At 34.2% G+C, this 27,948-nt stretch overlaps 1 protein-coding gene across 1 annotated transcript in view; it reads left to right on the top strand.

Moving 5' to 3' along the window:
- PARD3B (par-3 family cell polarity regulator beta) overlaps window positions 1-27,948 on the top strand; it is a 948,153-nt gene that overhangs the window by 480,783 nt on the left and 439,422 nt on the right. The window contains exon 5 of the mRNA XM_011369686.2: window positions 23,439-23,527. Coding sequence (XP_011367988.1) covers window positions 23,439-23,527 — 89 coding nt within the window. The remainder of the gene's footprint in view (window positions 1-23,438; window positions 23,528-27,948) is intronic.

Here is a 27,948-nt window from a genome sequence, read left to right as displayed (position 1 = left end):
TGGTGGCTATTATCTAACTTTAAATTAATTATTTCCCTTTCTTGATTTGTCAGCACTATATGATGCCTGCTCTTGACCACCTGCTATCACAGATGAAGGATTTCATACACTTACATTCCCTCCCTCCTCTCACTCACCGTCTCTACTTATCTGATTGTTATATATAATTTTCAGGTAAATGGTTATCTATTGACTAATGGTTGCCTTTATGGCTTTAAATAATATACTTAAATATCTATTTCTTGGTTTTCCTATCGTAGGCAATATTTCTTAAACTTTGCTACAAAAAAAGAAGGAATTAGAACCCTTTATCCTTATTTAAGTTTTCCTTGATTCATTACTCTCGTTTGTGTGAGTCCATTATTTTTATCTAGAAACTCTTTATTCTACTGGATATTTGGATTATTTCCACTTAAAGACTATCGTTAACAATACTGCTATAAACATTCTTCTACTTGCCTTTTGGTGCACTGATGTACGCATTTCGTTGAGTCTGTACACTAGGAGTTAAAGGCTGTGCGCGCATTACCAGTTTTTCAAATGACTATTTTAACTTACACCGGCACCTGCAGTATAACGGAGTAGGAGCTCTAGAGCCTTGCCAACAGGAGATATTGTTTGGATTTTTCATTTTAGCCATTCTGATGGGTGTGTAGTGGTATCAAATTAGGGTTTAATCTGTATTTCCTTGATGGTTAATGAGATTAAGCACCTTTTCATATACTTATTGGCCATATTTTCATCTTTTTCTGCAAAGTGCTTATCTGGGTCTCTTGCCCAAACTTCTATTGAATTCCCTCTATGTCCTCTCTTTCGTTGATTTGTAGATATTTTTTATATATTTTCTATAAGAACCCTTTTATCAAAAACATGTATTGCAGATATCTGGTTGTGGCTTGCTTTTTTCACTCCCTGTGTGTGTCTTTTGATGAATAGTTTTTTTTAATGTGGTTCAATTTATCAGTTTTTTACTTTATGGATAGTGCTTTTGTGTCCTGTTTATAATGTCTTTCCCTATCCCATAATCATGAACATATTCTTTTTTATTGTGTTTTTGAGAAGCTTTAGTATTTATGCCATTCATTTCTAAGTCTGTAATCTACCTGAAATTTATTTTTTTCTGTGGTGTAAACCAGAGGTCAGTTTTCATTTTTTTCAATATGTTTATTCACCCTTAACCCAGTATCATTTATTTTTAAAGAAAAAATATAATTTTACTTACTCCTTCCCAATTTTTATGCCTTTATACCCTTTTCTTACCTGACTACACAAGCTATAACATTAAATAGGAGTAGTGAGAACAGATATGCATACCATCTTCCCAATCTTAGGTAGAAAGCATTCAGTCTTTTGCCATTAAATATGATGTTACATCTAAGTTTTTCATAGATTCCTCTTGTTAGGTTGTGGAAGGTCCTTTCTATTCCTAAGGTTCTGAGAGTTTTTAAATCACAAAACTTTTTTTATAATTCTCTCTTTTGTTCTGTTCACACGGTGAATTACATTGATGAATTTTTGAATGTGAAATCAAGCTCGCATTCCCAGATAACCTCATTTTATCAAGATATGTTATTATTTGTATATATTGCTGGATATAATTTGCTAATATTTTATTAAAGATTGTTGCATCTTTGCTTTTGAGGGATATCAGTCTCTAGTTTTCTTTTTTATGTAGTGTCTTTGTATGACGTTGGGTTTTAGAATAATGCTGGTCTCATAAAATGAGTTAGGAAGTATTCCTTGCTTCTCTATTTCTAAAAGAGTTTTTATAGGATTGGTATTTCTTTCTAAAATGCCTGTGATGTAGTCACTTGGGCCTGTGGTTATCTTTGTGGGAAAGTTTATAATTATAGATTGAAATTCTTTATATAATATAGAACCTTTTAAGTTTCATTTTTCTTACTGAGTCAGTATTGGTAATTTGTGCCATTCCAGGAATTTATCAGTTTCATTGAAGTAGACAGATATATTGCCTTAAGTAATATTGTTCTTTTATTTTTTTAACTGTCTGTGGAATCTGTAGTGGTATTCTCTTTTTCATTCTTGACAATAGTAATTTGTGTCTTCTCATTAATTTTTCCAGATTATTTTGGCTAGAGATTTTTTATTCATCTTTTTAAAAGATCAGCTTTTGATTTAATTGATTTTTCTCTATTATATGCCAATTTTCCATTTCATTGGTTTTCATCCTTATACTTTCTTCTTCTATGCTCTTCTTTAGCTTTTAAAAGTGGAAGCTGAGATAATTTATTTTAGAAGAGATTACTATAAAGAACTTAAGGCTAATAATTTGAAACCTTGCTTAAATGGATAATATATTACTAAAGTTGTTTTGAGAAAAATTAAAACCCCAGATTAGACATATAAGTATAAATTATTAGGAATCTTCTCCCCAATTCTCAAAGAGGAGATGATGTCCATTGTATAAAAATGATTCCAAAGGATAGAAAAAATTAAAAAGAAAGAACTCTCCAACTTACTTTGATAGTATATCCTTAGTATATTCTTAATAACAAAACTCGGTAAGAATGGGATGCAAATGGCAAATTATAGGCTGATTTCACTTATGAAAATCAATACCATGATAAGGAAAGTGCAACTATGGTTTTAAAAATCTCGACACCCTCTCTTTTGTTCTTAATATTGTCTATTCGAGCCTGCTCTCTCTTGCTCAGTCTTACTATTGGCTTTTCTGTTTTATTTTTATTTTTTCTTTCTTTCTTTCTTTCTTTCTTTCTTTCTTTCTTTCTTTCTTTCTTTCTTTCTTTCTTTCTTTCTTTTTCTTTCTTTCAAGGAACTAATTTGTGGCTTTGATGCTTTCAGCTATGGCTTTATTTTTTATTTTTGTTGTTTTTATGTATTGGCTATGTCTCTTTTTCCTTTTTTTAGGCTTATTCTTTAATTGTCAACGTTTATTTTTTTATTTAAAGACATTATTAGCCTCTTTATTGTTGAGCATCTTAAATATACACAAAAGTAGATTTGTATAATGAACCCCCATATGCCTGTCAACTAGTTTGCATAATCATCAGTGTATTGTCATCTTGTTTAATCTATTCTCCCTTTTTAATTTTACTTTAATACTGCAAAGTGACTTCCAGACAGCATGCTATTTCACATGTAATATTTCAGTGTGCATCTCTATCAGGTAAGAACTCAAACATAATCACCATTTCATCTCCACACCTAACAAAATTAATACTTATTTAAATATCACTTGATACCCTATCTATATTGACACTTATTCAAATATCTAAAAACAAAACAAAACAAAACAAATAAAAAACTTAGGAGTTTATTTGTTTGCTGTAGTATCTAAACTGTGGCTACAAATTGCATTTGTTTACTGTGATCTTAGGATTCTTATAACTGTTCTTCCTCCTGTTTCCTTTTTAAAGTCCTTTTAATTTGAGAAGAAACCAGGTCATTTTTTACAGTACAGAATCCTACATTCTGGAATTAGATTGCTGCCTTGTAGTATTATGATGTTGTTTCTTCTTTGAATTTTCTGCAGTTAAATGTAGAGACTTGATTGGACTCAGGATCAGTACTTTTGGCAAAAATATTTTATAAGTAGTGCTGTGAACTTACTACTTTTTGAATCACATTGTGGGGAACATGATGTCTATGCTGCATGGAGTTCAGGTGACAGCTACCTGTATCTTCTTTTATAAAATCCTCGATTGCCTTTTCATCTGATGTGTTTCATCTGTTACAGGCTTTCTTTTTTAATATAAATATTCAAGTTTTAAAATGTTCTGAGTTATATATATTTACCTCTATAATTTAAAAATTGTAGAGTTATATATATTTTTAAGTTTCCATTGTGATTTGCTCTTTGATGTAAGTTAGATACATGCTTTAATTTTTTTTTTCCTAATATGTTGGTGTGGCATTTTTATTTTTAGGTTTTTTTTGTTGTTGTTACTGACTTTAACTTGTTAAATGCACTGTGGTTGGAGAACAAGGTGTGTATTTACAGTCTCTTTAAGGTTTATTCAGGTTGTTTTATGTCATAGTATATTGTCAGATTTCTTTTTTATATGTTGTTTTTCTTATATGTTCTTTATATGTCCTTGTTTGTTTAGAAAGTTGTCAGATGCCAGTTTATTCTATTTGAACATTATACCAAACTTCCTGTTTTGATATTTAAATACTCGATATTCTTTAGTCTGCAATAGATACCAGTTACTGAGAAAAGTGTATTAAAATCTTCCATTATGATGGTGGATTTTTCATAGTATCTGTGTTGTTAGGTACATAGGTTTCTAATCGTATCTTTCTCTTGATTGCTTATTTTGTTATTATGTAATTAATGACCTTTTAATTCCCTAATACAACTTTTTTTTTTTTTTTTACTTAGTCTATTGTGTATATAACACAGTGGTACATGTTTTGTTTTGTTTTTTTCCTTTCAATGTAGTCATGTTTTATGTCTCATAAAAAGTTATAGTTAGTTTTTATTTTTTAACCTAGAAACTGCTTATAATTCTTTTATTTAAAAAAATGAGAAAATTTTAAAACTCTTTCTAAAAACATATTACCTTTATTTAAGCAAAATACTTTAACCACAAATTAAGTAAATTTATTTTTATAAGAAAATTATTTTTAATAAAAGTAAAGTGTTGCCACAAAAGAATTCCATAGTATATTGTAAATTATCCATGACATGATTATTTTTGCTTTAAATAACAAGTGTCTAAATTTCTCATTCATTTCTTCTACTTGACATTTACATATTTTAAACAATAATTATTAGTGTTTTCACCTTCTTTGACCTTTATGTTTTAAACTTTAAGTTAAGCATCACTTAAATATTTTAGATATTTTCTATCAAATTATTAACCCTAAAACCTTTAATGCTATTTTGATATTTAGTATATGTTTACATTTTACATTCGAATTATGTTTGAAAGTGTTTCATTTTTTATGTTCATCCTAGGAATGAAATATAAAAGTATATCTTTCCATTATTTTCTCATATTTATAAACAACTGGGTTGAATTAATAGAGATTATTATCAGACGTTCTTATATATTATGTAAGATGATATATTCCAAAGTAAGTGCTAAATGTGGTCAGAAATGTTCGCTGCAGAAAAGAATGTGGAGTGCTGAGAAACAATGAAAGGTCAAGTTTAATGCCTTGTACAACTTGTGGTGATGCTATTGTTAACACAGAACATATTGTTTTATTGGCCATATAGCTTTATTCGTAACTGCAGGTTACTATTACTCAGTATAGATTCTGGCCCCTCAAGTGAAGAGCTGATCTAATTAATTATGGCATTTCTAACCTAAATTAATTTGCTATTTTAGTAAAGACTTCAACTAAACCTACTGGTTTTGTTCCCCCAGGCGATAGTAAATATTACAAAACTAATGCACTATACAAGACAAGTATTGAAGTACAGCTTTTCGGAAAGCCAAATAGTGCAGACATATTTACATGACAGGAGCATTTTAAGTGGGCTCTCTTGTGGCCTCTTTACTTTCCAGAAAGATGCACATAGAATATGAGAGACAGAGAGTAAACACATGGTTTATGTGGGAGCAATCACAGGAGCCTCGCTTTGTATTTCCTCAGAGACCAAGACATCCATTTTGCACCTAGTTCTGCATGGTTTGAGTTGCCTCTACGTCAGTTTTGTTCCAGTTTTGAAAACTTTAGTTACTGTGACCATATTTCCATTATTAAATATCTTTGTCACATTTTTAAAGTAATTGATTTCTTGCAATTTTAAAAATTTTATTACAGTGGAGGGGATCTTTGGAGTCACTCCTGAGGTATGGAGAGAGAAACTAGTCTTCACCCAAAATAGGGTCTGCTGCAATTACAAAAGAGAAGGGGAGGTTTAGGAGCAGCCCATCTCTCCACCGCCAGGGTACAAGGCCCGGGATGAATAAGCCCGCAAGTGTTGGTAGGATTTGTCTGCATATCTAGCCCCTAGAAAGATTAAGGGATGAATTAAATTGTGCAATTTGGAAAATATAGTAATTCTAAACCAGATGCCGAGACCAGTAAGCCAGCCCTTCTGGCACATTGTAAAGCATGAAGTTGTAAATATAGTAGATAATTGAAATTTAGATTTTAGATATGGGCATTTTTAGCAGCCCTCCTCTAGCTTTCATTGCTTTGAGTCTTAGAAGTATATTTAACAGTTCATATTAATGCAATTCCTGTCAAAATTAATTAAGCCTTTTTATTTTTTCTTTTTCTCATGTTTTTTTTTTAAACCCTTCTTTGATGAAGAGAGTATTAATAATAAACACAAAGGAAAACTGTCTGAACTTAAAAGTACATACAAACTGAAGATGAAAAATATTCTGTTGATTGAGAAATAAAGTTTTGTGCTCTTCTTTGGTTTCTTTTAAGTTTCAGTTTAAGAAACACACACATGCACACACACGAACACACACATACACTTGTTACTCCATTGATTACAACTGTCATTTTGTCATATACTGTACTTTCATAGCTTCTTCACTTCTTTTTTTTTATGCTAATCAATTTACAATGGTTTTTAGGCCACAGTGGGGCTTGGGTCTTGACTTTTTATGATCCTGGCAGCCCCTTAACTAGTTTTTTAAAAAAATCATTGACCATGCCATTCAATCAGTAAATTTTCTCTTTTTTTATTGCTGTCTTCAGTATTATGGACAAAAAAATGGTCATATTTATCAGGTTCTCTACACATCCTAAAACATGTTTTTGTAATGAAATTATTTGAGTAATGAAAGAGCTAAAGTTAAGAATTTATTGAAATGGTAGCATTTTATCCAAAAGTAGTAGAGAAAAAGTAAGAATTTATGGAAGGCGGTGGTTTGCATGGGGCATCAATATGGAAAGCAGGTTTAAATAGCTAGTGAGCACAATAGCTCCACAATAGTTATTCAAGGTAGGAACTGGCAAAGTGGGTATAGTATCATTCCACATGGGTATTGTGTTATCTAGAAGCCATATCTAAGAAATTCTTAAAGCTTGGCTTCAAATGTGACAGTGGATTTATAGGGGATAGTAGGGTTAGGCCAACTGTTCTAGTCTAGAGCAAATATATATTGAGAGCTATTATATATCGAGAGCAAATACATATTGAGTATGATTCTAAGAAACAGTCAAGTAAATGGCATTAGGTTTTCTAGAGTTTGCTACTACAAACTGAAGGACTGACAAGTTTTCACATTGAAACTCTAACTCAGGCATTCACCTGTCTTTCCAATGAAGGGATTCAGAACAGGCCTCCCCCAAGATGTATCACTTTGGCACGTGAACTATTTTGAACTGAGGGAAGTCGAGACTCTGTGGGCTCATGGTAAACTTTTGCCTCTCCCTTAAATTAGGGGCCTTGCTCATAATGAGTTATTACCAGAAATTACTTTTTGTGACTCTTCCATAAGGCTCAGCAAACTTCCACTCTTCTTATCACCCTGAGAATGACCTTCTTCCACTCTGCAGCCCAAAGGTGCATTAGCTCATCCTTAGCTTAGAATGTCAAATATCCTTCATTTTTCCTTTCTGTCTCTGAACCTCTCATTTATGTGGGGTCTCTGACTTTTTCATATATATGGGGGTTCCCATAGGTATGATATAATTAAATTTGCTTATTTTCTCTTGTTAATCTGTTCGTGTCAATTTGATTGTTAAACCAGCTGGAAGAACCTAGAAACTTAGAGGAAAGTTTCCTCCTCCCCAACACCAGTAACAGACCACACACTGAGAAGTCGTCATCAGCACCCTAATGGAACCTGAGGGTAATAATAAAAATATACTCGGTGATGCATTTGACAATTGTACAGTCAATTCTTTTAGAAGGAAAGATTAAAATTTGACATTGTTTGAGCTTAAGGAATGAAATCAATTGAGATAAGACAAGAAGTCTAGATGCATGAACACATTGAAGATTGAATGATTCAGGTGGACGGGAATAAAATAAGTAGATTGGTATGTTGCTTTGTAAAATAATAGGATAGAATATGATAACCGGGATTTGGGGAATGACTGAATTGCGTTGAAAAGTAGAAAAATGACAACCAATTTTGCTTTGTTTCAAGTCATTTAGACCATAACCATAAGAATGCAGAGAAAGAAAACTATCTTAATTAAAAATTGACCCTCAGTTTTCACTCTTTTTTAGGCCAGAAGTCTGGGAACAGAATGAGAGAAATTCAGATCACGTTAATAAAAATGATTACTGACTTTTACTCTTCCCTTTCTAATCCTTTTAATGTCTTTCTGTCTCTTTTCTGCCTGCTGGTGTCAAATTCTTTGTATTGTAGGGGAGAAAAAAATCTTTTCCCTCTACCCTTCTAGATTCAGTTACTGGGGCTCAAGAATTAGATTGATAGAAGACATATTAAGGAACAATAGTTTTAAGTCTGCACATACTCATGTACCCTGGGAGTTCACAACGAAAAATGTGTCTCAAGGGAGTGGCTAAGTGATTGAAGCTTATGTACCACCTTAAGTTAAATAAAGGAAAAGGGGTTTGAGGATCCTGGGCTTGGGAAGCAAGTTACTGGAAGGTAAGGTGAGGAAATGCTTGGTAGATAAGGGTTGTCTTGTTTTGTGGATGAGAGCTGTCTTCTGGAGTAGCTAACTTCCAAGTAGGAAGACTTCTTTATAAATGGAAATTTCCTTTACAAAATGGGAAATTTATATTCTATTTTTAGGCAGTTTGGGTAACGTGTTTCCTGTGTCTGCTGATACTCAGTTGCCTTTGGCCCAAAATAATTCCGACGCCAAAGTGGCATGCTTTGGAGTGACATATTCTGGTACCCTTATATGAATGACTGCTAACTTCAGAGTACAAAGTACATAAAATGGTGCAAAACTTATGACCGTTCTTTTTTACAAGCTCTAAATCTTTGTGCCCAGCCATAAAGCCATGTGCCATCTTGATGAGGACGCCTGACCACCTGACTGGGGAAGGCAAGGTGAGCACAAACAAATTGCATACCTTGGCTCCTTTCACTGTCCATGGCAGCTTTCTGCTGTATACCATCTTTCAAATCATTAGACTTCTCTTTCTGGTGAGATGACAGTTCTCAGCCTGAACTCAGTGATTCTCTGTTTACTGAAGCAGAGGATAAGATCGAGTCCATTATTTTGTTCATACTCTTTTCCATCCAGAGAATGTCCCAACCATTACCCTTTCTGCATGCATATATTTAAAAATTTAAGAATGAGTAAAAAACAAGCTTTTTCTTTATTGTCATAGTTGTAATTTGATCATTCCATAGAAGGCCACCCACAGAAAATTAACCAATATATTTGACTATTTAGAATTATTATTTTTGCTTTCTGTTCCATTTTTTTTTTTTTCTGAAGAGCTGTTAAATGCTGTAATTTTAATCTGGTGTGATTGCCTTGCAAGTGAAGATGTCATTTACTGTGTTTTGTAGAGACACATCACCTGAGTGAGTGCCCTCAGCTACGCTAGAAGTATTTCCCTTGTAATAAGAAGAGAAGAGGGGTTTACATCACCACTCAATTTAAAAACCCTTGCTTGTCAGGAAGCATGCACTTTCCTGTGCAACCTGGGGAGTTCATTAAAAGTGTGAGGTTGCATCACTGATTAGACATAGCTAAAGGCTGGGGTGATGGTGTTGTGGCAGGAACCTTAACAGAAATTGAATAAAAAGAAAATCTCTGTTTCGTTCAGGCCAAGGGAAACTTTGATTAGAAAATTTGTTCTTTTTTTATTTGGGACTCTGTTGTGTTGTGTCATATAGTATTGAGTAAGTGATCGTTATAGATGTGAAAAATACCTGCTTCATTTTTTAAAAATCTTTCCTTTCTATTATGCTCATCACTTATTAAAAAGATAGTTCAGGGAACATTCAAATATTTACAAGTAATAAATCGACATTTTGCTAAGTGACTAGAAAGATACAGTTTCTCTTTGGCCTGTTATTTCCATATGCAGTTATTAAAAAAATGCACTGGCCCACGTTTCTTTGGAAGGAGTGCAGTCTGGTTCAAAATCACATAACAGGGTGGGTGGGTTGGCTTGTTCCTTGATTCATTCATTCAGCAAATATGACCGTGCACTGAAAAGTAAGCTGATAAAACTCCAGCAGAGACTCTAAGGTGATTTGACATGCCTTACTTTCTTAGAACTTTGTAAGCTGGAAGCCATGTCAATCTTCACAAGCATTTTAGATGACATTTATCAGACAGCTTTTACTGAGTGTAGGTGCTGTGTTCTTGAAGCCTAGTGAAAATGGAGATGGAAGAGAAATGGCAGTGACCTTCATGCTGTGGGGAAAAGATTGGCCCAGTGATTTCAGGAAGTTCTTTATAAAGCTGGTTTGTAGCTCTTATGTAAAAGGAGTCAGAACTTATAAACAATCTGTCAATTTCATCCTCTACCAGTTTGCATTGCTTAATTTTTCTGGTCCTATAGAACTGACCCAGGAACTATATTCGTTTGATGGATCTGGATGGGATTCAAAGGTTAATCCAGAGATGGCATTTGGATTAAACCATCACTGTCTAATAGAATCAGTTCTAAAAATGTGAAGAAATCTGATTAGAGTATACTTTTGCCACATACTTCTAGTAATTGCCTCGGGTAGGGATTGGAGGAAGAGATTTAAGCATTGAAAGCTGAAATTTATCAATCCCAGAATAGCCAACAAATGGACTAGTAGTCAAGATCATCAGACCTTTAGTACTCACAGATTTAACATTTCAAATTTCGTCTCTACTGCATGTAAGCCAAAGGTCCAGAGCATGTAATAATTTGTAATTTTGCCACAGCATGATGTGAATCACTCTCACTGGGAGGTTCATGCAGAAGCGACTGAGCTTGTCAAGGAGGCTTCAGAAAAGATCACAGCATTTGCTGACATATTTTGAAGGGGTATTTGTCTATACTGCACCTCTCACCTCCCTGGGGGTTTCAGGAAAGTTGATGGGCAGTGTGGTCAGTGGGAAACCCTCCCTACATCCACTCTGGCTTTTTATCTGTAGCAGCCACCACCTGCCCTATTCAGATGTTTTTCTATGTAGCAATTACTAAGAATATGTCTGAAATATTTACAATCACTTATGTATTGCAAATCTCTTATGATTCTGTCGAAAATGTGGGCTTGCATTAGCAGCTAGTCATCAGGTCTTAACCTTGAGATAATACTCAGGATTGAGGAATTTAGAAAGCCCCAAAATATTATGCAGAATTCTGCATGTGTGTATGTGCCTATGTGTATCTTTACCATTGCTATCATCAGTTTTGCAGATGAGACTATGATACCCCCCCCAAAAAAATTTAAAAACATTGCTTTAGATGGAGAATGGTTAATTTATTAGTCTATTTGCATGTACCTTTCATTACACATGGAAAGGGATTGAAATTGGAGAAAGAATAGCAGGATAATTGAGATATGGCTGGTGCTCAAATGAGTTGAATTATGGAAGATACAAAGGGGAACAGTGGAGAGGCCAGTCACTACCATCTTCTATCCTGCCTCTTTGCTCCTTCTTCCCCAAAATGAGCTCATTAAGGTGAAGAGAGAGAAGGAGGGAGGGGAAGAGGGAGAGAGAAGATGAGAGAGAAAATGTATTTATTTATCTCTAATGCTTAGCACAGTGCCTGGCACAGAAGGGAATCCTCAATAAGTGTGAGCTGAATGAATCCTGTTTTGCTCATGGGTTTGCTAGCTGTCAGCTAGTGTATCAGTTGTTATGTTTTGATTCTCAAGAACATCTTCTTGATGACTAATGAGGACTTAGCCTAGAACTCCTCCCTTAACTTCCTATATTTTTGGAAAAAAGAAGATACGGGGTGAAATCAAAGTATTATAGTACTATGGAGTGGAAGTCACTAGGACGATCAAGATAAGGCACAAGGGAAGAAAAATAAATTAAAATCGTGGGACAGGAGGAAATGCTGAGGACCAGCCTAGAGACTGATAGGTGAAGGCAGTGAGAAGGACCTGCAGGTTCTAAGGGCAGAGACAGGGAATCTCAGCCTAGAAGCGCCTCCAGGATGGGGGTTGGCAGCCTAAAGAAAATGAGCAGGTCCTACTCTAGGGCATTGACGAGGAAGTAGGTTTTCATTTAAATTAAGGTGGCAGAGGGAATACTTGAAGAAATTCTTGAGCTTGTGAAAGAGATTCAGGGCATTCTTGAGAATAGCAGGGAGGAGGGTTTGGAAGCATTTGGGAAGCGATTCCCCACTGAAGGATAAAGAGGTGCATAAAGAAGGAATAACAGTGAGGAAACAAAAGTTGACCCATGCGTTTTTTTCATGTTGACCGATGTTTGGATCTCAAGAAATGGGATATATAGAAGAGAGGAATGTTGAACGAGAGTTTCAAAACAGCTTGGCTGCAATGGTGAGTCCTTCTTCACAGTCCTGCCTCAGGTGGAAGGTCCTCCCATGATCAATAATCTCCAGCCTGAGGGTTCAGAATCTGGAGGTTTAAGCATGACAGAGTTCCTTTCCCAGCTGGCAAGAACCTGACAAACTCAAGCTTCCAGTGACTGTGGAACTTACATGTTTTAAAATATTGGTTTAGATACAGTTGATAAATAATGAAAGTCATTTTAAATTACATTACAATAAATAAAATATAAAAGCATATATAAAGAAACATAACCAGCCAGGTACAAATAGGTGCAGTCTCTTTTTACTTCAATTATTTCAATCCATAAGTAAAGATTAGCTTTCAATTCTACTTCAAATTCTCTTGCCACAGATGCCTCTGGCAATGGTTTCAGCTAGCTTGCAACTTTGAATGCAAACATAGTACCATATTCATCTTTGAATTCCCCCCATAGGGTCCAGCATAATACTCTGCATGTTGTAGAGGGTTTATAAATGTTAGGATATATTTTCTTCTTCTATCGAAAGTTGCCTAAGACCCTTTAAGGGAAAGGATTTCTAGGAAAAGGATTTCTTTATGAAGTAAACACCTCTGAAGTGAAATACTTGTCATTTTCAGGCCTGTGCTAGGTGATAGGTATACAAAAATGGAAAAGATACATTCCTTACCTCAGGAATATCAAACCAGGCAAGGGAGACAGATCTGTAAAGCACCCATTGCCTACCCTGAGGTGGATGCCATTATAGAGCTTTTGCATGGTATTTGGGTGGCTCCGAGGATTGAGTCTGTGCAGAGTACTCAAGGAGAAAGTGCCCATACTGTGAAAGGATAGATGGGTGTTTGCCAGACAAGTAAAGGTGTCTTAGGTAGCTGGTGTGTCTAAATATTTGTTGAACGTCTACTCCATGCCAAGCATCGCTCTAGGTTTTGGGGTTATATCAGTGAATAAAACCACTGTCCTCCTGGAGCTTATATTTTAGCTATTGAGAGCTTAACCAATGAGATATCTCCTTAACGGAGCAGTGTTTCCCTGAAACACTAAACAATTTTAAGTAAAAGGCATCTGTATTTGAATAGAAATGCATGGTGGTTTCCTAGAGTGATGAGGATATGTTCTCCTCTCTCTATAGCTACTTTGCAGAATCTCTTCCAACTCTCTGTTGTGGCTCTATATCTTAAAAAAAAAAATAACAAAAAACAACCAACAACCTTTTGCCGACTGCTACCCATGACTACATCTGTTCTCAGCAGCTCAGACTTCTGTACCTTATTTAAAGCTGTTTCCACATGCTGTTAAAAACCAAGATGCTGCCAGCCCTGGATCACTGCATTTTTTTTCTCCATATAGTACTTTTCCTTTCCTGCTGTTCTTCATTCTTCACATATGTCATGGTAGGGATTGCTTCAAGTGCATCTTAGGTTGTCTGAAAAAATCCTTTCCTAAATTTTTTATTTTCAGGAAACCTTACAACATAAGCTTAGTGAGATGCTTTTTGAAACCAGAGGCTTCAATAAAGGTGTCACAAAATAAAATGCAGGAATGACAAAGTGAATGGCAAAATGCTCATGTGGGAAGATACATGGAAGTCGTAGGAGAGAGACAAGTGCACATGGCAGAATTGGGAGAGTTCGGAGCTGGTTAAGAAGAGAGTGAAATGCCTCTCTGAGTAAACAAGAAAGACTTTTTTCAAAAAAGTCTTCGAACATGCCTTTTTCACAAGTGAAGATGAGTTGCAAACTTGGTTCTCCATCTGATAATTGTAAAGGATTTTTCAACGTAAAATTTTGGCTTCCTAAATCTTGAGAACTTTTTCAAAACATACAACTAAACTAAGCATTCACATAAATCCTCATTTTTTTTTTCCCCCTTCTTGAAACAGCTATGGACTTGGTCTGTTGATTCAAAATTTTCTGCAGCCCATTTTCATAGTAAAGACTTTTATAGTGAAGAACAGTAGAGAAGTGTGCCTATGCCAGCAGGAATGAAATGCATGTGCGAATGAAAGTATGCCTTCAATAATGTGTCCTTTTATCTTTACACCCTCCCATCCAAACCTGGAATTTGTATAGCTTTACTTAAAAGCATATGGTACATTTACTAGAGTCAAACCTGATTGAATTATATTTTAGCCAGCAAAATGAAAGTGGCTCAGCTAGAAATGTTTTGTAATTGGTGAATTATCCCAACTACCTCAAGTCTTTATATATTTACCAGCTTTAGGTGATGGTTTGTAGTTTACATGAGGCCCTAGTGCCATCAAACTGCCCATTTTGACAGACCTGTATTTGAAATATTTGGGACGATGGTGTAGTTTAAATAGAGATTAAATGGAAGAGAAGCAGATGTTTACAATCCCTTTGATCACATGTCTTATGATAGGAGCATGATCTGAAGCAGACCCTTATGAGTGAGCATGCTGTGTTGTTCAATATCTTCACCCTTTCGGTAATAAACAGCATTATTTCGGTGTACCTAAGTGTTGAGCTCAAGTGGTTTTGAAGTATTTAATAATAAAGAAAACTAGGGAAAGTTAGCTATAACTGGGTGGGGAAAATAATCCAACTATAAATCAAAGTGGTCATTTTAGACATGTTTGTATCGGTCTTGTATTTGAAAAAAAAATGCATCTGTTTTCCACTCTTGCTTTTGGCATTTTTAAAATGTGATATTTGAGTGTGAGTAAGAAACAGTGACATTAATGAAAGGGTTGCAGAATTGTCTTGCTGAACTTCTGAACTTCCACAGTTCTTAGGATGTTAAAGCAGCTTTTCATTGGACATATTTGAGTGGGAAGCAGCACACCCATTGGAGTTGGTCTGATGTCGACAATATCAGCAGCAAAGCAGATGAAGTGCTGATTATGACATCAGTAATGGTTTTCCATTTTTGATACCTAGATGAGATTGGTCAATGTGTCTAATCCACTCACATTTCACAAACAAAGGAGAATTTGCCCCTTCTTTCTTACCATTTTCTAAGCTTATAGCTGCATTTTGACTGCCTGATATCAGGTTAAGGCAAGGTGACTTTATAAATTTCTACTAAAAATAAACAAAAAAAGACAACAAAAAAATTCAGGAGGTAAAATGTTTAAAGGATGTTTAATTTTTAAATTTATTTGAAAAATTCATCTTCTTAAATCTAAATCAGAATACTGAGAAATTTTAATAATGAACTCTGTATTAATTGTTAACAATAATAAAAAAGGATGTATCCAAGAAAAGATTATAGAACAATAAAAAGAAAGATAATGAGGTATAGAGGGACATTTTTAGTATTATATCAAGTACACTTTACCTCCTGCCATAGATTTGTTCCTCAGAAGTTATTTACAATCGATACGTTAACAAAATATAAAATTGTATATCTCTGTGAGAGTTTGCTTCTCAAGGGCAGTTTTCTAAGATAACATTTGTTCAACTGAATAATCACCCTTAAATTTATCTGTTGGAAAATTTTATTGTTTCTTTAGTGGGAGCTTACCTGCCTTACTATTTGGTGTCTTTTCGCTAAGTTCTGGGACATTTTAGAACTGAAACAGAGATAGATATTTTTTGGGTCCCCATTTTACAGATAGTGAAAGTGAGGGCCAGGAAATTAAGCGTATGGTTACCAGGCAAAGCAATGAGAGAATTGCTATTGGAATCTATGTCTCCTTTGTCTTAAACTAGGGCTTAATTTTACTTATGTGTCTTGGTTTTTCTCTTTTTAAATTTATTTTTATTAAATATATTAAAACTTTTCAGTATTTCTTGGACACAAACCAGATGAACAGGTATGGCCAGCTCTGAGGGTGTTGAGAGTCAGTTGCATTTAACCTGTGCAGCATGTCATCCACAACTGCATGACTTCTGTGAGACGGTCAACTAGAAGATAAACGTTGACTTTTAGTGTAGTTTACAAAGTCCAGAATTGTTTAAACTCAGTCCAGTTTTACTGCACATGCATTCAGGTAACTTACCCCAGGGCTTAGCAGTGAGTGTGTGTACGTGTGCACACACACCCCACAAGCCAAAGTTTCGAGTTAGCCATTTAATGTAATGGTTTTACCTACTTCCGAGGTTAGCAAGGGACTAGGTAAGATTAATTGTAATCTAATTAATTGTGTTCCCCCCAAAATAACTTTTTATTTTAAAAATGCAATCATTTGAGCTCAGTTTCTAGAATAATGAAACACTTGATAGTTTTTAGGTAAATCATTTCTTTTAATGTTTCACAATATGATATCCTCATCCCATTTGCCTAAAATGAGTAGCTAGGAGAAATTACAAGGGAAACATATTTAACATTCTTGCATGTAAACCTAAATCTTAGGTGATACAGGTCCTAAGCAATCTTGATTCTTTGACCCTCAGTTTCACCTTGGACAAGCAGAATTTTTTTTTTTTTCTGTGAATATGTTCACGTATAAAATTGGAATAGGAATGCAAGAAATTATTTAGGGTTGCTTTAAATATGCATCTAGTTATATGTGAAATATTTTAAAATCTTTGAAAGAAAGGTAAAGTATATCCAAGACATTATTAAAGTTTTTGTTAATGTTATTGAAAGAAAACAGGATTCATAAAATGAGTAAGGTCAACATTCATTAATTCAGCAACTATTTGCCATGGTACACAGAAAGAGCACTGAATTGACAATCAGGATTCCTGGATTCTGGCCTTGTCACTATCACATAAGTAAAAACGGATAGCCATCTCACCTTTCTGGGTCTCTGTGTCCTTAGCTATAAAATGAGCCGACTGGCTCATCAGCACATTCTTTCCAGGGCTTCATTTACGTTGTTAAAGATTTCTGAGGATCTTCACTAGTTACTCTAAGGCAGCTGTTTTTCAAAGCATGGTTCCTTGACTAGCGGCATTAGGAACTTGTTAGAAATGCAAAATTGTAGTTTTCACAAGGCCCCAGGTGATCTGATCCATGCTAAAGTTTGAGGACCTCTGTTAAAAGTAACATAAGTAAAATGCAATTTTTATGCTTAAGGAACTGGTAATTTAGTACTTTTCAAATCTCTAATTAGTCTTGCCAATTTCTATATATATGGGTATACAATCTAATAGCTATTATATATAATTATACCATAGTATATTATTTTAAATTATTTTATTATATAACATATTATATATGGTTACTTTATTGTGATATATATAAAATAAATTATGAGCATGTTAAATTTCTAGGACCGAAATACCTTGGGGTAGTATCTATGAAGCCAGCTGAGAGATTTTCCATGGCAAGGCATTGCCCAAGGCATGAAGAATCTATATTAGGTCATGCTTGAATAGCAATGCTTGAATACCAAAATGCATGTTCATTTCATATGTGTGTTTAGCAAATACAACTTGTTTTTACTTTAGCACAGATATTCTTGTTCTGAAACATAAAACAAATATTCTGAAATTATGCCCAGAATTTTAATTTTGAAATTTACATTATGTTTATGTATGAGCACCAGGCACATAACCTGGTATTCAGATCTTCTCTGTATAATTTTTCTATTACTCTCATTCTAAAATTCATGTGCAATTTCAAAAGAAACTTGCAGTTGACTTTTGAGAATGCAAATCTTGTTTTAAAATGCACCTGAACTTTTGAAACGTAACTCGATTACAGTTAAAATTTTGTGGGCAAGTGATTTCAAGTGTGGCTAAAATGCACTGTGAAGGAAAAAAAAAATCAAGGCTATATATTTGCACCTAGTATAAGTCAAAGGGACATCTATTTTAGTTCTCATCTGAGAGATGAAAAACTGAGCTGTGAAACTGTTTATAATATTGTTTTATAGCTATGGCCAACTAGGGAAAAGCAATGAGAATTTCGGTAGTGTTTTCTTCCAAAAAGTTTTATCAAGAGTGCTAAGTTTATTTGCAGATGTATAACTTCATGATGTTAGATAATGAATACACTTTCTTGTATGAAATCAGTGACTTATACTAACTGCAAAATATGAAATGGTAGCCTGGTGCCAACACCACGATCACCCTGGAGAGAGGGGTGCCCCCGCCCAGTGTTTGGCCCCTTTCATGCCGCCTGTGAGCACTTGAGTTGTTAGCGCTAGTGCTAACTAAATGTAAACACCTTTACTTTCCAGCTGCTGCTAATTGGTTTGGGAATATTTATGTAAGTGTTGATTTTAAAGCTAAAAATAGTGCAGGGATGTTTAAATCCAACTCATTCTGGCTGTCAGAAATGCTCCCGTGATCCTGAAAGTGTTGCTAAAAATGTTCACTTTTTAAAAATTGTAGTAATTAAACTTGTCTGTTGCAAGAGCCATATATGATATGTTTCCCGTTTTGATAAAAGAGGTAAAGGACAAGCTTCTTAAAGGCCTCTGTCTCGTTGGCAAGACACGACCTTCTGCTGAACTTTATCAGACAGCAGAGGATTGTAATGTGGGCAAAAGGAAGAGACAAAATAAATTTTGAAATAGCTTTGTGCTCTTATTCTATACAGCTGATCATATTTCTCTCTTGTAAGTTAATATTAAAAATGGAAATTGTCATTATTTTGTCAGTAAAGTTAAGTACAGGGCTTCCCAAATCATTGTGTTTCCTGGAGGCAAGTTTGAGCATTTGAAACCACATAATTAATATTTCTCAACTCTAAAGTTCAAGAAACAGTGGTCGTTCAGCACCAGTTGTTTGTACCTCTAATTCTTCATAATCGGATATGTTTGCCCCTTTATTTTCAAATTTAAATATCACAGATTTACAGATTTTTCTCAAAGTTATTTAAGGTATGAGAAAAAAATTATTTTTAGGTATTTGTTGTTTTGTAACTATTTTACCATGTAATTAATTTAGGGCAAAGTCCTAAGTGCTGTTAAATTATTCTTTATCAATCATTTTGTAATATTTGGAAGAAGTGATTTTATGGACTTTGTTAAGAAATAAGCTGCCTTTGCCTGTAAGTCTTGCACTGCTACAGTGCTGTTGAAGTAAACTTGGAAATGGCTTTGTGTCCTTGTAGGGTGCTCTAAGAATATGTGTGCCTGCCCCATCTCTAGAGAATATCAAAGAATTCCGTTACTGCAGTATATAGAAGTGATCTTGGCAAGTGACAAGCACTGCCCATTAGTTGAGATAATATAGTTATTGCCCTATTCGATAGCTGTTGCAAGGCAAAGAGCTATTGATGCTACTTTTAAAATAGTACAACTCTTATCTTAGACATATGTCTAGGAATGTGTATTTTTTTAAGTCTGTAGTTATTGACATGATTGCTTTAAAACTACAGTCAGTTCAGAATTACCCTCGAGCAGATTATCACGTTGCAATTGGCCCAATACCGCTTTCAAATTCTAATTGACATTTCCATATACTTGGAGCATTAAGTATGTTGTTGACATAAATAGAATCTTTATTTACCATCTAACTAAGCCTAGAAAAAAAGTTCTTTTAACCTTGCAGAATGTTGATTCAAACCAGAAAATGTAGTATTTTCTTACATGGCAAGGGTTCAAAAAGGGAGGAAAGTTCCACTTGGAGTAGGGAGCAGGGGCAAAAATAGTTAAAACTTTATAGCAAATATCCCAATTTTTTCTTAGTCATTCTGAGAATATATATCTATACATAATTATAAAGCCAAAAAGAATGTTTATTTCAATTAACTGCTATTATTAACTATTCATAGATTAGAAGATTTTATGCTGTTAAGATGGTAAAAATTTAAATTGATATTGAGTCAATATGATCTTTATCAAAAACCCAGCTGTATTTTTTTTTTTTTTACAGAAATTGATGTGCTGATTATAAAATTCATAAGGAAAGGCAAGGGACCCAGAATAGCCAAAACATGAAAAAGAACAAATTTGGAGAACTCAGACTTCCTGATTTCAAAATTTAGTACACAGCTACAATAATCGAGACTGTGTAATACTGGCTTAGGGCTACACATATAGATCAATGAAATAGCATTGAGAATCCAGAAATAAACCCTTATATTTTTGTCCAATTGAGTTTTGATAAGGGTATCAAGACAAGGTAATTGGGAAAGAGTAGTCTTTTCAAAAAATAGTGCTGGCACAACTGGATATTCACACTCCAGTTACAGAATTGGACCACTACTTCACACCATATAAAACGATTAACTCAAAATAGAACTACACCTAAATGGAAGAGCTAACACTGTAAAACACTTAGGAGAAAATATAGGAGTAAATCTTTGTGACAGTGTTTCTTAGGTACACCAAAACATAAGCAACAAAGAAAAAATAGGTAAGTTGAACTTTATTAAAATTAAAAACTTTTATGCTTCAAAGGGTACATCAAGAAACTGAAAAAAACCCACAGAATAGGAGAAAATATTTGCAAATCATACATAGGATAATGAATTCGTATATGGAGTATTTAAAGAACTCTTACAACACAATAATAAGTCAAATAATTAGACATTTTTTTAAAGATATATATAAATGTTTGATAATCATGTGAAAGGATACTCAAAAGTATTAATCAGTAGGCAAATGCAAATCATTAATTATAAGGGAAATGCAAATCAAAAACCACTTCACACCCCAAAGAATGGCTAAAACTATTTAGGGAAAAAAAGAAAATAACAAGTGTTGGCAAGGATGAAGAGAAATTGTAACCCTCATGTATTACTGATGGGAATGTAAAATTGTGCAGACACTTTGGAAATAGTACAGCAGTTTCTTAAAATGTTAAACACAGAGCTACCATATGACCCACTAATTCCACTGCTAGGTATATACCCAAGATAATTGAAAACATATGTCTACACAAGAACTTCCTTTTCTTAGCAATGTTATTTCATAATTGACCATTATTTCAAATGTTCAAAACAACATTATTCATAATCAACAAAAGTGCAAACAAATGCCCATAAAGTGATGAATGGGTAAACAAAATATTGTATCTGTACAATGGAATATTTGACCATAAAATTGCATGAAATGCTAATACATGCTGCAACATACTTGAGCCTTGAAAACATTATACTACATGATAGAAACCACATATCTTTTTATTCTGTTTATATGAAATGTTCATATTAGGCAAATCCTTAGAGGTAAAAAGCAGATTGATTGTCAGGGACTTGTGGGGCACGGTGCAGGGAGCATGGGGAGCAATGGCTAATAGGTATGGGATTTCTTTTGGGGGCTTTGAAATTGTTCTAAAATTAGTGGTAATGGTTACAAAACTGTGAATAAGCTAAAATGACTGAATTGTGCTTTTTAAATGGGTGAATTTAATGTTATGTGAATTATATCGAAATAAGGCTTTTTTAAGAAAAACGAGTAGATCTTAAAGCCCCAGTCAGGCCTTTAGATGATTGCAGCTGCAGCCCTGCTGACGTGACTGCTGTCCCATGAGAGAGTCCTCCCAGAGCCACCCAGACAAGCTGCTTCTAAATCTCTGACTCCCAGAAACTGAGAGATAATGTTTACTTTTTTAATCCATTAAATTTGGGGATAATTTATTAAAAAGCATTGGAAAGCTAGTATGACATCACTTGGCTCATATCTAGTCATTAAGTGAAACTGTGTATTATGTGTTTAATATATAGAGGACTATACATACTCTCACTCTTCATGGAGCTCCCTCTTGTGTAAGAGGCGGATAAGAAAGTTAATGATTTTGACATAAACGTGGTCATCAAATGTTCTAACATGTGTACAAGGCACAAGTGCAAATATTTCGTTAAAATTATCTTCCTAAGTATTTTTGTAATCTGCCCAACCTTGTCTCTTTTCTCTGTAAGCATGTGTTTAGCCCTTTATAATAATATGAATGTTCGAAAGCTTTCAAAGACATTCATCTTTTAAGATTTGGTGCCTTAAACTAAAAAGTTTTCTTTGACCTTATAGATTTTCTCCCCTTTCTTTATCTCTGTGGAGATGAGAAAACAAATATACAAATATATATATGTAAAAAAATAATAATAAAAATATATATGTATATGTATGTGTATAAATATATATACACATTTATGTACATATATATGTATGTGTGTGTGTGTGTGTGTGTGTATTTATGTAGACCATGTTCTTCAGAAACTACCAAACCTTACGTGAAGTGTTGCTACTCAGTCTAAATGTGAAATACATTTTTTTTTACTCAATTCACTATGGCAAACTGCTTGAGTTGTGGCTCTGTTTTTTTCAAGATATTAACCTAATTTCATTATGATCAACTTTTAACTCATATATTATCCTTTTTCTGTTGTTGAAATGGTGTATTCAGATCCATGAATGCTCTTTTTACAGGTGTGATTGTTGATAATGGGTCTTTCTCCATGTGGTTTGTTGTTTCATTGAAACCTGTGTCCATGACTAACACTATTTGTTTGTGACTGCTTCTGAAGAGTAGTGCAGCCGAAGAATTACTTTATTCAAGTACAGTTTCAAGGTCTAACAGAGAGCTAATGTCTTGCATAAAGGAGAATCTATGTCAAGTGTGCTTTCTAGATCCATTCTCTCCTCTGCGTAACATCCAACTCAACTTCGCTACCGTCCTGGAGTGAAGGACCTCTCTGACCCTCTTTTCTGTAGTAGAAGAGCGTTTACCATTTTAGAAATTAAATGGTTAATTTTAGTTTCTATATGTTGAAGGTCATCCTGAGAATCAAAGTCTCATAACAAACTAAGAAGTCCAGAGTTTTTTTACAATATTCCTGTTATACTATTGACAGAAACGACCATGCCAGGCAACATTTTTTCATGTATTTTGCTTTCTTTATATTTTTAGTGTCACTGGGGGTGCAAAGAAGTACAGTACATTAAAGCTAATACATTACCACCTGTCAATGGCACCCTCCCTTTGGTACCCCTTTTCCTTGCTGATTGAAAACACTCAGTCCCAAAAGCTTATGGTTGAGTAGCAGGAAGCTAAATGATGTATTCCAAAGCTCTTAACATATTACTTTGTATAAATGACCCATTTGAGTATTTCAGAAACCAAACGGGAGAGAAAAGAGCATTGAAAGCACTGAAAAGATTAACACCTGTTTCCAGTCTCCGGCGAAATTGTAGCATACTTTATATATCCAGAGTAAAACCATGTACTCTCTTATGTTGAGATACTTTATTCAAATTTTCTGTTCTATATGCATAACATCCCCATGCTTATGGGTTTGTTTCACTATAGGATTCCACACAGAACTTAGAAGACGGAGAAGTTATGAATGGTGTACAGACAGAAGTACTGACATCACCAAGAGTCAAGGATGCACTGAGGTATTCTCCTTATGTGAATATAATATTTTATTTCAATTTGATGTTTATTTCTTTAGTAGTTGTTTTTGTTTTATAGAGAAGATGAAAGTAAGGAGAATAATGGAGTGAAACCTGTGCCAATTCTAAAATTGCTTACTCTTTTCTCTTTTTTTTTTTTTTTAATATGACATGAGAATTTCCTGACAAACATATATACAAATGTGCCTCAATCCTTCCGGTTCTGCAACCTGGATTTCAAAATTGCTTCAAAGGGAACATTTCAGAGTTTATCGTGGTTGAGTGTTTCACATTGACATTAGCTCTTTGACTATTACTTTGCATTGTGTTTCAATAATCTTGCGATATTTCACTATAAGGATATATAATGAATCCAGCCTATCAACCAGGATTTTTCCTGTTTTTTAATATTAGTAACTCATTATATGAAGTCACTTGTTCTCATGTTTACCAGTACTTCTTTTGCTCTGCACCAATTTCCAGTTCTGCCCTCAGTGCTGCCTGGGTTTGAATCCCAGCCCAGCTGCTTGCTAGTTCTAGTGCTTAGGCAAGTTACTCATCTCTCTTTGCCTTCATTTCTGGTCTGTAAACAGAAATAATATTAAAAACTTTTTTCAGAGGATTGTTTTGAAGATTAAATGAGCTAATATATGTAAAGCACTTTGAACAGTTCCTGGGTCAGATTAAGTCTGTGAATATTTGCGGCTGTTGCTAACACTATTATTATTATCATCATCTGTGTTATCATCATCATCATCATAGTATCATTTTTCTAAGTTGCTTCAAATTTTGCATAAAGAAAGTAATTCCATATATAATAGACTGTTGGCTTCAGCACTTATTTAGTCAACATATTCCTTTAATTCAGCACGGTTACTAATAGGTGCCAAGCATTTAACATGGAATTAGCTTTAAGAAATATTCGTGATCATTCTTTATCATGCTGCTTTACACACTGTGTGGATTTTCCTCAAGTTCGTATGGCATAGTTACTCTTTATATAGATTGTTTCTTTGATTAATGAACTGCACAGTATTAAAAATTTGATACAGAAAATCTCCAGGGCACTGTCTTTTTAGAAGCCTGATAAGACTGTTTTTGGATGTAGGCATAATGAATGTAATACTCTTATTCTGTTTGACTTTAATTTCATTTTTTTAATGCTAGCTTTTTGAAAAGTTTGCTAACATTTTGACTAAATGTTATGTGGATAGCTCTTATAGAATGAACAATTGTTTGGTTATGGCTACATAAACAAATTAGCTAAATTTTCTCTGAGTGCAAGGAATTGAGAAAAATGGAGTGTAGAAATTTTAAAAAATAATATTTTTAACTAAATATATGTGTATATATAATTTGATTATCCAAACAGCCTTTTCACGTGAGTTTTATTATCACATTTAGTAAGATAAGGAATTGCTAAATTCAGAGCAATTAAGTAACTTCTAGAGACCCAGTCTATATCCATCATTCCTGTCCCCAAATCTTTTGACTCCAGTGTTACCTATGTTGTACACTTTCATTGGTGTTTTATTTCATGCTATATAACTGGGGCTAAAAAACTTCATGTCAGAACCAGTATAGGAAAATTAGCTGAAATCTGTTTGAAGCCAAGTTCAGAAAGTAGAGTGAGTACAGACTCCTAGCACTTCTAGGGTTAAGGAGCATGGAATGCATAGCTAGCAAGGGAAAGCTTAGAGATTACAATTTTAGAAGAGGACTTTGTTTTTAGCTGGTATGAGATGATGAAGAAACAACTGAAGAGAAATTATAGAGCTACTTACAGCTGAGATACATGGTCAGTATTCTCCTAGGGCAAGAAGAGTCTGATATCCCACAGAGCTTGGCCCAAGCATTAAGACTGAGGGCTTACTTTCATGCAGGTGACATAGAAGCTAAGTACATTATTTGTAAAATCCATCTCCATATGTCCTGAACTCATTCTTATGTTTTAATTCTCATAGTCATTGCTAAAGCCTTTGTTAACTCTCATCTAGACCATTGTAATAATCTGCTAACTCTTCTCTTGAATGTAAATCGCTCCCTATTCTAATTGATCCCACACATCATAACAGGATAAAATGTAAGCTATTATTTGAGAGGTATTACTAATTGCATTCCGGGCATTATAACATGTACTCATGTCAAATGTATCAATATTTTTATTACTTTCATTTTATAGATAAATAAACATGCATTTTCTAAACCACAGCACTTATCAAACCATTCCTTAATTTCAAAACCCTCAAATTTGGTTAAGTCCTCAGTCTGAACGTGTATAACCTACATAACCATGGACTAATTGTTTAACCTCTTTAAAATCCTTTTTTTTAATATGGAAAATGGGTATCATGATCACATAAATTATTATGAAGATTAAATGAGATATATTACAGGCAATTTCATTTAGCACAATGCTAAATGAAAGGCTGGATAAACATTAACTGCTATTGCAATTATCATTATCACACATATTACAGTTTGTTATAACTATTTGTCAATCTTCCAAATAAGACTGTGGATCTGCCAAGGGCTTCCTGACATCTAATGCAGGTCTTGAAACATATTTCTCGAGTGAATGACTGAAATGGATGAAACAAATTACTCCATAAATCACAAATATAACTATTAACTGCTTCCCCATTGTTTACACAAACATCTTTATTTGCAGAAAAAAAAAAAAACAGAGGTCATTCTCCTAATAGTCTTACAATATGCATCTCTGATGAAATACCACTCAATTTACTTTGATCTTAAGATGACAATGAAGCAAGAGGTTTCTATTGGGTGTTTTTTTAAAATATTAAATTATACTTTAAGCTTCTCTTTAAATAGCAAGTGATAGCTGCAAAAGACCTTCACCTGATCCCTAACTTCTACCTCATTTCTGACCTCACCCTATTTCTTGAAACTTCGCCAAATTCACCTTTTTCACGATTACCTTTTTCAGACTTAGAACTGCACTCACATTTTATCCCATCTTCTCCTTTGCTTCTGACATCCATTCATTTGACAAATTATTGGCAGAGCCTATCTCAAACTATCTTGAATTTTTCCCATGTTTTCGTGCTATATTCCTATGATCATTGCTCAAGCCCTATTGCCTGTCAGATTATCACAATATTTTACTAATTCCTGTCTCAAATACCAATCTCTCCCTTGTCTTTCCATTTTCTAATTGACCCCACATATCACTACCAGGTATATATTTCTAAACCACAACATTTATCACACTGCTCCTTAGTCCTAAAACCTTTCATGACACCGTTTTCTACAAAATTAAGTGTGAATTTTTTAGCATAGAATTTGACATATCGATCTGAGATTTGATCTCAAACTAATGGTTCAACATTATCTCCTAACCACTTCAATCAATTACTCAATTTTTCTACTCTCCTCTCTTCTTTACCCTCTCTCTCCCTTTCTCTCGCTCATATTCCCCTCTGTTCATCCTGTTTCCCCCCTTTACTACTACATTATATACATAATAATGTGTGCCCACATTATTCTGGTTCACAATCTCAGTGCAGACTATTTTCTCTTGTGTTCATGTTCTCTCTGCCCCATTGCCTACCATTTTTGATTGAAGATCCATTTGCCCTTCTCAGTTCCATCTCAAATGGATCCTCCTACAGAAAGATTTTTTTGATTCCAGCTTCCCTTCCTGATCCTGTACCCTCTTCCTCTAAACTCATCAGAAAGACCTTCTGCTTTGAAACACATGTCAAAGTGGTTTAAAACAACTGCTCTGGAATATGATAAATTCCAGTTTGAGTCTTGACTCTACCTTGTGTGAATGGTGTAATGTTGGACAAATTATTTACCCTCTCTAAGCATCAGTTTACTTATGCATAAAATGGAAGTGATGTAAGCATTTATACATTTGATGTAAATACGTTATAATACCCAGAATGCAATTAGCAAACTGCCTCCCAAATGAGCTTATTTTCATTGAGAACATACTATTATTACTACTTCTATTCTGTTGCTTTGTATTATTGTTTATTACCTGTCCCCCTAGATTGTGAACTCCCCAAACATTGCCCTTTGATTCTTCCTTGCAGAACTTTTCTATTGGAACTACTCAATATTTGTTGAATTCAAGTGAATTAAATGAATCTCACCATTATCAACAACAAATTCTTAGGTTGTCTACCAAATTAATCACATCAACAAAACATTTCACCATCAAGCAGACTTCGGCCTCATAGGCACACTCCTCTTGGATGTTTATCTCTCACACCATCATATATGACAGACCTGTGCATCGGTTCCTAAAGAACAGCAACTAATACCTGCTATCCATTTATTTCAACCCTTTATCTTCTCTCTCGCTGTCAGCAGACTAATCATGAAGATACTTTCCTACAGTATTTAAAGATTTTTTAAGTCTTACTGAGGAAATCAGTTGAGAAAAAATGTAA

This window comes from Pteropus vampyrus, unplaced genomic scaffold (assembly GCF_000151845.1).
Source record: "Pteropus vampyrus isolate Shadow unplaced genomic scaffold, Pvam_2.0 Scaffold152, whole genome shotgun sequence".
Classification (NCBI taxonomy): Eukaryota; Metazoa; Chordata; class Mammalia; order Chiroptera; family Pteropodidae; genus Pteropus; species Pteropus vampyrus.
Note: the sequence above shows the minus strand (reverse complement) of the source record. Positions and strands in the feature narration are given on the sequence as shown.